The sequence below is a fragment of the Mobula birostris genome, chromosome 13 (assembly GCF_030028105.1).
Source record: "Mobula birostris isolate sMobBir1 chromosome 13, sMobBir1.hap1, whole genome shotgun sequence".
Classification (NCBI taxonomy): Eukaryota; Metazoa; Chordata; class Chondrichthyes; order Myliobatiformes; family Myliobatidae; genus Mobula; species Mobula birostris.
In genome coordinates, this window is record NC_092382.1 from 72,286,674 (window position 1) to 72,297,534 (window position 10,861).

Here is a 10,861-nt window from a genome sequence, read left to right on the forward strand (position 1 = left end):
GTCTCTCTCTTTTTTCCTGTCTCTCTCTCTCTGACTGTCTCTCTCTTTCTCTGTCTCTCCCTTTCTCCCTCTCTCTCTCTCTCTCTCTCTCTCTCTCTCTCTCATACACACACACACACTTTCCTCTTTCCCTCTCCGTCCTCTTTCTCTCCCTCGTCGTCCCTCCCTCTCTCTCCCTCGCTCTCTCTTTCTCGCTCACTCGCTCTTTCCCTCTCCTTCCCTCCCGCCTTTGTGGATTTTCGATCAAACCTTTATGTCTTACCCTTACCAGTTGGGAATTATAGTAAATATAGCTAGCACAAGAAGGGGGTGTCCAGCTGGGGATGTGAAACAATTTCTCCCTATCGCACCTTTAAGATGATAATGAATGTGATCAAAAATGGCGAATATATCGAAGTGGAAGAGCTTATTTATTGATAGACGTTGCTGAAACTATTCGAGTTTAAGCTGGATTGTGTACAAGCGACACTGGACGAGTCAGTGAAGTCCGATTCTGTTCACCAGGCTCTGCGCTCATTCATTGACTAAACGGAGGGAACGATTGCATCCGTTTCACCCTGGGGTTGATGACAGACAGCGGGCACGACCCCAGTTACTCCGGGCCAGTAGCGGCTCAATAATACATAGAGTTCCGTTGAGTGAAATCTGTCGGCTGCACATCAGCCGATCCTCCTACAGCTACTGTGTTCAGCTCTCTCACGGCTCTCATTCCCTCCGGCTGGTGTCTGAACGGGGCTTCGAGGGTAAGAGCCAATGAAGTGATGATCCCACGGGTAGGGATTGTAGGGCGCAAGGGAGGTATGGAGAAGATGGTGATCTCCCCTATTTTTCTGGGTTGTGATGGCGAAAAAGCAGCAGTGCTGCCCCCTCTCGGTTACATCGCCAAGGTGACATCGAGAGCACGTCACCAGCAACTTAACCACAAGCAAATGCGCAGTTCAGCTGCAAACCGCTTTAGTTCATTGAATGAGGAGTTTTTATTCTCTCTTGGAACATATTCCCCGGTAACTTTGCCGATCACTTTCGGAATAGTATTTCACATTGGACTTCGAGAACACTTCTCCTCGCCATGTTTGTAACTCACCATTTGTGACTCTTTCCCTAGCGAACCTATTGGCAATGGTGGTCCTTTTCCGAGGGAATTGCGGCCTTTCCAAATGTATATCGCTCTACATGATTGCCATGGCAATGGCAGATCTCCTGGTAATGATGTTCTGTGTAATTGGGTACCATATTGTCATGTACCAGTTTCCAATCTCCTTCCTGTCCTACACATCCGCCTGTAAGACCGTCGTGTACTTCAATTCGACCAGCCTGCAAACCTCGGTCTGGTACACTGTTCTGTTCACAGTCGATCGGTTTGTAGCGATCTGTTGCCAGAAGCTTAAAGCGAAATATTGCACAGTGAGGACAGCTGTTGCCGGCATTATAACCGTGGCGTTCCTGGTGCATTTACAGAATGTCCCATATCTATTTGAGTTTAAACCTGTGCGTATAGTTAACGGTATTCAATGGGGCTGTCAGGCGAGCACATGGTTCAGGACGTCTGTTGTGGGAGTCGCATTCTCCTTTCTGCAGAGTATTTTAACGGTTGTATTACCTTTTGTTCTGATAACCCTGTTTAACTGTCTGACAGTGAGGCGCATTTTATTAGCCAGTAAAGTGCGCCGTGGACTGCGCGGTCACAGCAGTCAAACACAGAAGGATCCGGAAATGTTAAGCCGCCGGAAATCCGTCATTTTACTCTTTAGTGTGTCCGGCAGTTTCATTCTGTTGTGGCTGACGATTGCTGTGAGCTTTCTGACCACCCGACTCGCAGGAACCGCGCATTACGACGGCGATTACAACGACTCTGCCTATGTGGCAGCTGAAGCCGGCTACATACTCATGTATCTGAGTTCCTGCACGAACGCCTGCATTTATACAGCGACCCAGACTAAGTTTAGAGAAGAAATGCGGCTGGTGTTAAGATCTCCTTGGACTTTGTTTTTAATATTGGTGAAAAAACACATGTAAAGCAAAGCACATGGTCCTAAAGTTCAAATGTCCATTAATCTCCGCATCGGGCATCCGTCATTGGGTCGCGATATACATCTGCGTTTTATGTGTTTAAGTATAATGCGTCTCGTTATTAAATTGACTTGGAATAAAATAACACTCAAATCCATTTCCGTGCAGGAGCGTCCTTGACGTGTATTATCGAATTGAACTGCGATGTGGAACTGACCCATTAATGGAGTCACTCCGCATCTGATCATTAAGTTGTTCCTGCTTTCGCTCTGAGATCTGCTCGGTTGCTAGTTCAATTCCATGATCGCTGCTTGAGCTGCTGAGGTTCTCCGGCATTTTGTGCGTTTTGTTTCCCCCTGGATCTCTCTTCGGCCCCGTCAGATGCAATTTCGGAGACATGGTCAGTCACGGTTAAATCAGTGAAACCGGCCGCATCAGGGACTGGAATCAAGATTAGTTCAGATTGGTGCTGTTCATGACGATTGCTCACACATCGTCTTATCTCCACAACGGGGAAGGCAGGTCAGAGACAAGGTGACCTGTGGATTATATTAGATGAGCAGCCGTTCACCTCCTCTCGCACTCCTGATCTTTGGCAGAATCCAGATCCCGTGCCCAATCCCGGGGAAGGTGTTCAACACTACCCAATGCCCGTTCTCTTCTTTCTTCCCGCAGTGAAATTCGTGGCGATTGTGATCCTGTCCCGGGGAAAGTGCGGCCTCTCTACCTGCACCACTCGCTACCTGGTGGCCATGGCAACGGCCGATCTACTGACCGTTGTCAGCGAGGTCATTTTATATCGAATCATATATAAATACTTTCCGTGGACTTTTCTGAGCATTACCCCTGTGTGCAGGGTTATCCAGGTCCTGAGGTTCACAGTCACATACTGTTCTGTCTGGTTCACCGTCGCTTTCACCTTTGATCGGTTTATCAACATTTGCTGCCAGAAGCTGAAAACAATATATTGCACCAGGAAAACTGCGGCTGTGGTTCTGACAACAACCGGCGTTCAGTCCTATCTGAAAAACGTTCCGCGCTTCTTCCTCTGGGAACCCAGAGAGATAATCGACAATGTACCGTGGTTCGGTGAACTCATGGACTATACTCTCATGGACTATACGTGGTGAGAGGTGGGTAGGATATGACTGGCTCGATACGGTTTTAGGTCCGCTCATTCCTTTCGTTGTGATTCTGCTGCTCAACGCTCTGACAGTCCGGCACATTTTAGTGGCCAGTCGGGTCCGTAAGGGGCTGAGGGGTCAGAGAAAAGGCGAGAACCGCAGTGACCCGGAGATGGAGAGCAAAAGGAGGTCTGTGGTTTCACACTTCACACTCTCCGGCAGTTTCATCCTCCTGTGGCTGACACTGGTTGTAAATTTCATGTATTACGAGATCACAGGAAAAGGATTCGATTTCAATGATCCTGAATAGATCTTTCACTTTGTCGGGGTTTTGCTGAGGAATTTCAGCTGCTGCACGAACACATTTATTTACGCGGTGACTCAGTCGAAGTTCAGGGAGCAGGTGATCAGCGCGGTGAAATATCCGATCACCTCTGTGTTCAGTTCATTAATAAAGCCGCGACCTGAGCACAACCCACATTCACCACCTTATCCCAGGTGTTATTCCCGGGAGGATTGTCCCATCGACCGGCAGCGCCGCGACATTAGGATTGTTGACACTAAGAACAGCAGGAGAGGGGATCGAGAGAGATGTAGTCAGGGACGCGGTTGTGAGGGGAGACGGGAGAGAGTGGCTGAATGAGGTGATGGAACGATAGCGGGGTACGCATGGGGTTAGTGAGATTGTAAGAACAAGAGAGATATTGTGTGTGTGTGTGTGTGTGTGTGTGTGTGAGAGAGAGAGAGAGAGAGAGAGAGAGAGAGAGAGAGAGAGAGAGAGAATGAGCGGAATGTAGTTAAACTGGATGGAGTGTAGAAAAGATTTAGGAGGAGGTTTCCGTGACTAGGGGGCCTGTGTTGTAGTGAGGGATTGTCCAGGCTGTGTTATTATTTCATGGAGCTTCGGAGACTGAGATGCCGGCAAATGGAGACGATTGAAATGACCAGAGGTTCGGGTAAGCTGGACGGAGACAGGTCAATTTCCCGCTGTCGACTGAACTCTGTAATATAGTCCCTCTAGTGTGACCCATCCTGTTGTTAAGTTCTACGCACAGTCACTGTGTGGCTGGAGTTGAGGGAGTGGAGGCAATTCACATGCATTTTCGTTGGCTGCAGTGGCGGGTCCCATTACTGGGACCAGTGTACATTTTACTCTCAGTTTGTAGGATTTTGTGAATAAAACGAGCCCGAGTCGTTTTATATGCTCAATAAAAGTTTCAAGCCTTCAGTTGAATTACGCGAAAAACAATAGCGATCCCCTTACCCTCTCGTCATTATGTCAGGCACCATCTCTTAATGGGAACAAAACGATTGTGGGGCTGGAGGGGCAGGTATAAGTTCTGGGATCAGAGCACATTTACTGTGAGTTCGTAAGATCTTGCGAATACAATGTGCCCCGTTCGTGTTAGGTGCTTAATAAACACTAGGGACCTTTACTTCCATTACGAGGAAACCAAAAGCGGAATCCCCTTACATTCTCGTGATTATGTCACGCACCACCTCTTAAAGCGAACACAACAACTCAATGACGGTGTTTGTGAATTACGTCACACTGCTTCCATTATGGATCATTTGTGCCATTTTCCACCATGAGCATCACCTACAATTGAATCTGAGGGTAGGGCCTGTGGTGGCGGAGGGGAGAATCGATGTCGCATCGCCCTCAGTGTTGGGATCACTGCACAGTCACTCTACAGTCTCCTTTTGACTCGAGTCCTCCGTTCCCGGCAACCAAATCCGTGAATCATTTCTGCGCCTTTCTAGATTAATCACGTCTTCCTGAGACAAGCGACCAGAGATGTGCACCGAACTCCAGCTGTGGTCTCACCGACATGGAAAAGTACAGTCGGCCCTTATGCTCACTGCATTGTTCTGAACTAACCGAACTGGCAATTTCATGGATAAAGACACCACTTCCTTCTGCCTGCACAAGGTGCACATCCTTCCATTTTTACATGGCGACGGGGAGGGAGGGAGGAGTGCACACAGTGGGGAAGGCCGATTGGTAGTCGCGAAGACTGGTTGGAGAAAGGGCTATCGCGGAATCGATGTGGGAACGAGTGGGGTTTGAGAGGAGGTATGGGAGAGGTCAACGAGGAGGTAAGACTTGAATATTTGAGAAGGATTTTAGGATGGATGCTCTGCAATCCCAGAATTCCCCACGAGAATGAAGGCTCTCTAGCAGCTCGTTGTTATGTGGGTACAGCCTATTCTCTAACTCACTACGTCCACCTTATCCCAGACGCTCTCTCAAATCCTAGTCTATTTCCTTATCCAGTCTTTTTTATCTCCCGACTCTCTGTATCCCCCATCTTTCGCCGCGCAACACGCCCACCAGTCTCTAAAACACTCTCTCCCCTAGTCACTCACTCCGATTCACTCCCCAACTCCGGTCTCTCGCCCCCACGAGTCTCTCTCTCTCTACCCCCGTCACGCTCCCGTAAAAGACTCTCTCCCCAAGTCTTCTTCACCCCCAGTCAGTCTCTAGGCCCCCAGCATCTCTGTCTGCAGTCTCTCTTCCGCTCGGCTTTCTCTCTACCCCCCTCTCTCCCACCATCCGAGTCTCTCTCTTTATCTCAGTCGCTCCCTTCTGGATCTCTACCAATCTCCATCCTAACTCCGTTCTGTCTCCCTATCTCAAATTTCTCTCACCACCTCAGATCTTTCGACTGTCGCTGCCTCACTGCCTCTGGACTTACTCGGCCCTTTCGGCCTCTTTCTTTGCCACCATTCCCTCTACCCATCTCTCTCCTACCTCCTCCAGTCTCTCTCCTCAGCACTCCAATCTCACTCTCCCAGATTCTGTACCTCCCAGTATCATTCTTTCTCCAGTCTCTCCCTCTCTCACCCCTCTTAATCCCTCCTTCTCTCTCTGGCCCACACATTCCTCTCTGCCTCTCTCTCCCCTCTCTCTTTCTCTGCCCATGCTTCACTCTCTCCCTGCAGTATCTCGTCTCCCACTGTCTCTGTAGGTCTCCCTCGACCCTCTCTACCCCGTCTTTCTCACCCTCCAATCTCCCTGCCACTCTCTCAAGTCTATATCTCCCACGTGTTCCTACCTTCCCAGCTCCATCTCATTCCACAGTCTACATTTTTACCTCTCACTACCTCTCTCGCCACAGTATCTCTCATTCCAGCATCTCTCCCATGTCCTTTAATCTCTCTCTCTCTCTCTCTCTCCCTCCCCCTCTGTCACTCACTCTCAATTTCACTCTCTCTCACCATCGCACATTGAAAGGGACGGGGTGCTTTCTCGAATGAATGGGATGGGAGAAAAGAATTTAGAGAGGGAGGTACGGATAGTATTAGAGTGGGAGGGGAAAGGAGGCTCGTAGTGCAGAAGAAGATGGGGGAGTGAGATTGAGAGAGGAGGGTGTGCTGAGGAGTGAGAAGATGGAAAGGGAAGATGGAGAACGTGAGCGTCACTGTGGAAAGAGGAGGGAGGAAGGTGAGGGAGCTGCACACATTCAGACAGGGTGTTGGCAGATTTCCATTCCCTCTGTCATACCAACATTCAATCTTGTAATCCTGTTGTTATCAACGAAAACAGGATTCAACACTCGATGCGCGAATGTGACATTCTGGGTAAGAGGTACACAACACGAAACTTAAATAAAAGCTCAGTCCAGAAATATGAAGATATTGTCACCATAGATGGACATGACCCTCCATGGAAGACATCCTCACGATCTGAGCAGACTGGGCGTCGAAAAGAAAGCATCCGACGCCACACTGGAAGTTGGAGACATCTTCCTGGAAAAAGAGTGGCTCCTTGGGCAGCCCAGATCCGGTGGTGCACGAAAAATATCAAAAGTACACAATGAAAGGTCAACAAATTCAAAACCATAAACATACAACATGCCGAGAGAAAGCAGAAGTTATGCAATCTTATTAGTGACATAAGCACCATCTAGTGGCAAGAATCATTCCCCAAAATGTTGATTTAAATACTGTACAAACTCATGAAAGGTGCTATATATTTCTACAAATATAGTCCTGATACAGTTTTAGAGAGAGTCCTACAAATGCATGACGACAGATCCATGATATCCGACCGGGTATAATATCACAGGATAAACAAGCAAGAACAACGTACTTTATTGATGTAGCCATTCCAAATAACACATAATTTACAGAAATCAATAAGTGAAAATGTCAGAAATATGCTGATCTGAAAGAGGAAATTGGAAGTCTATGGTACACGAAGGGGGTAAACATTGACCCAATGGTAATATCTACAACTGGTATCATCCCAAAGACACTACACGATAGCATTATTTATGTAAATCTCCCAAAAGCGACTATACTAAAGACCACTAGAATAGTCGGAAAGTTTATAACAATTGAGAAATGAGTGTGCTTATCTCTGTTGATATCTGAAGTTTTACCAGCAGTACCTGAGAAAAAGAATCATACTAAACATGCGATTGTACTGGAGTGAGTGCAGTGGAGATTCAACGTGCAGTTTATTCGGCTGGAAATTCATTAAAACTCAGGAAGTGAGATGACATTCTTTCCTCGAAGCAGAGTAGGCATTGGGTTCTTACGTAGAAATTTACACAATTATAAGCAGAATGCACGAGATCTGCTGTGTAAAAAAATTCTCCATACCAGGTTTACATAATGCAAAGAGCAAGTACAAGGTTTAGTGTAAATTCGTGTAGGCCGTTCATTTTCTTGTTTTCATTTCATCCTTATGCAAACGACTGAAGTAACGAATGGACTGCATTTCAGCCGATTTGGTCTTCAATGTCCTTTGATCCAGACCCGCTCTCTCATTATCCAAAGGGGTGGGGCTGTGAAGAGAGCGGGAATGTGGTGAAAAATATTTTTTTAAAAAGGTAAGACGAGTTTAATTTTAGGTGGGAGGTGGGATACGCGGGCTGCGGGAGCCGAAGGGTCTGTTCCCGTGCTATGTCGCTCATGGGCTCTAAACCAGTTTTATTCTCGGCACTACCACGTTGCCCTAAGACAGCCGATTCTGAGTGTCAAGACGAAAAACACTGCGACCCGCCTCTGAGTAGAACTTAGATATTTTGCTTAGTAATTAGTTGAATAATTGACGTGAGCGGATATTTCGCTGCGCTGATGAATTGCTGTCTGAACTTGGACTGAGTTACCCCATAAATAAACGTGTTTGTGCAGCAACTTAATATCACCAGTATGTATCCGGTGTGTTGAAGGATGTATTCCGAATCGTTGTAATTATTCTGATCCAGTCCGGCGATGGTGTAATAAAGGAATTCGGCAACACTCACCGACCACAGGATGACGAAGCTTCTGGAGATGGTGAGAAGTAAGATCACAGACCTCCTCCTGCTCTCCATCTCCGGGTCACTGCGGTTCTCCGCCTTGCTGTGACCCCTCAGCCCCTTACGGACGCGACTAGTCACTAAAATGTGTCTGACTGTCAGAGCGTTCAGCAGTAGTATTAACACGAAAGGAAGAAATGGCATTACAACTTCAGAAAACCATCTGTAGCCCACCCATCCAGGATCCTTAAAGGAGCCGGGCTTTGGAATACAGTCCCAGGGTATATTGACAATCACTTTCACAGGACGATATTTAAAGACGAAGGGCACATTAATAAAACAGAGCAGAACGCCGGTTGTTGTCAGAACCACAGCTGCAATTTTCCCGGTGCAATATTTCGTTTTCCGCTTCTGACAACAAATGGCGACAAACCGATCAAACGTAAAAGTGACAGTGAACCAGACCGAACAGTCTGTGGCTGCTTGTCCGAGGGCGGAGATCACACTGCACACGGGGGTGATGTCCAGGAAAGTTCCGGGGAAGTAATAATAACTGACTCGCCAAAATATGACCGCAAAAATGATGGTTAGGAGATCCGCCGTTGCCATGGCCACCAGGTAGCGAGTGGTGCAGGTGGAGAGGCCGCACGTTCCCCGGGACAAGATCAGAATCGCGACTAAATTCACTGGGAAACAACAAAAAGAACAAGGGTATTACTGTCTCGTTTTTCCGTGGGTTTCAGGACAGATATAAGCTGGACATAGAGATTAGTCAATCTTTGCAGACAACTCATTTCGGGAGGTTTAAAAGGTGTAAAGCGGGAGGTGCAGATGTCGCAAACGCGGGTATGCTGGGTGAAAAGGCACGGTACTCTTTAGTGGAAGAAGAACAGTGTTTGGGAAGGAGGAATTGTCAACTAATCGCCGAGGGCGCTTTGAAGACATCAATATAAATCTCCCGCCATCAGGTTTTCGACAGATGTGTAAAGCCAGGTTATTTCCGCAACTTCCTCAGCGATGGTGATTGCTGCGTTCCCGTCACCTATGTTCTGGCACTCTGTCTGTACCACGAAGGCCCTCCCCCTCCGCTTCTGTCAGTTGCAAATTTCAAATTTCAAATCAAATTTATTTCCCCCGCTGTAAGACTTCGACCCCTCCTCGGCTGCCCATTTGTCACCCCACCCCACAGGGTGCACTACTGTTGTCCGAGGTTCCTTCACACTATGTCAAAGCATCCGATCAGAAAGCTCTCAATTTCCCGTTTAAAGATTCTGCCTGACCTGCTGATCGTTTCATGTATTGTGCACGTTAGCGCTTAAACCATCCAATTTCCAAAGGAAAGCCAAATAAATTACTACAAAACATCTCTCTCTTTTAGGGGTTGCTCGAAATTACTGCAGCATTATTCTAATTGCTTCAGCGCTGATTTTTCCAGAGCGGAGTATCGCATGTACCTTACCCCGTCTGACCACTAAAGGGCACCGCTGTGTTGGCTCTTAACTCCCTCTTCACTTCATGGCCAAAGTGGCGTGGAAGCAAAACCTGGTACACTAAAACACACACAGTCCCTTCTTTGTATTTTCAAAACTTCCGATGGTTCAGAGTCTCACACGGAAGTGACGTCTACCTTTCTCCGTCAATCTCACCAGGATTTCGCTTCCCACATTCCCTTCAAACTTGTATCAATTTCCTAAAACAGAGCTTGATACTTTTAAATGTGCATTTAAAATCTGTTCCGCTATTGATACGGCCTAACACCATATATCCTGCGAAGGTGACAAGCGCAAAATTTAGTTTCACAACGGCTTTGCTTTGACAAATCGAAACTGCCTGCCATGAATCCGTAAAATGTATCCATGTCCCCGAACTTCCATTCTCTATCTGTTTCAAATTCAAATTTACTTCCAATCCAGGCCACTGATTAAACTGTAAGGAAACCGCGAACACAATCTTGACACCGGCATCACAACACTGTCGGTAACAGAACGAGTCCAAAGACCGCACACACAGAATTGCAAAACTAACTTCGCCTCCGGTCTTACCAGGAACACCAATAACGGCAATGATCATGTACCATATCTTTCTCACACGGTAAAATGTTTCAAGCATGCTGTGTGATATGCAGCCTGTCGCCCAGAGGCTCGCGATCTCGCTGAAGAAACTCTGAGCTGATGAATCCCCACGGTCATTCATTTATACTCACACCAGCGCACTGAATATTCACTACTACACAAAGCTGACGTCTCCCCCAACACTTGGAGTAAAAATGAACATGATGCAATTCAAGTAAAATCCCACTTGTGATGAGGTATGGAGAGCTTGACGGGAAATTGCAAAATCTCAAAGACAAAGAAATGACGATTCGAGAAGTCAGTAAATGTTGTTGTGAAACAGTTTCAGGCTTACCTCTCGGTTTCATGATTGTTATTATTGATCTTGTCCATTTCTGGACTCTGTAGCCTTTGTCAACATAGG

General features: G+C 47.1%; 1 protein-coding gene across 1 annotated transcript; it reads right to left on the reverse strand.

Annotated features, from left to right (window-relative positions):
* Positions 1 to 7,465: 7,465 nt before the first annotated feature.
* LOC140207683 (probable G-protein coupled receptor 139) lies at positions 7,466 to 10,627 on the reverse strand. The gene is made up of 2 exons (XM_072276242.1): positions 10,429 to 10,627; positions 7,466 to 9,072 (listed from the first exon to the last, which is right to left on the reverse strand). Exons 1-2 carry the CDS (start codon positions 10,577 to 10,579, stop codon positions 8,162 to 8,164), a joined length of 1,062 nt encoding a protein of 353 aa, XP_072132343.1. The 5' UTR covers positions 10,580 to 10,627; the 3' UTR covers positions 7,466 to 8,161.
* Positions 10,628 to 10,861: the final 234 nt, after the last annotated feature.

Excerpts from the sequence above, each read along its gene's own strand:
- LOC140207683 (XM_072276242.1), bottom strand. The coding sequence starts at position 10,579 with ATGAATGACCGTGGGGATTCATCAGCTCAGAGTTTCTTCAGCGAGATC. Across the intron at positions 9,073-10,428 it reads TGCCGTTATTGGTGTTCCTG|TGAATTTAGTCGCGATTCTG; the intron begins GTAAGACCGGAG and ends GTTGTTTCCCAG.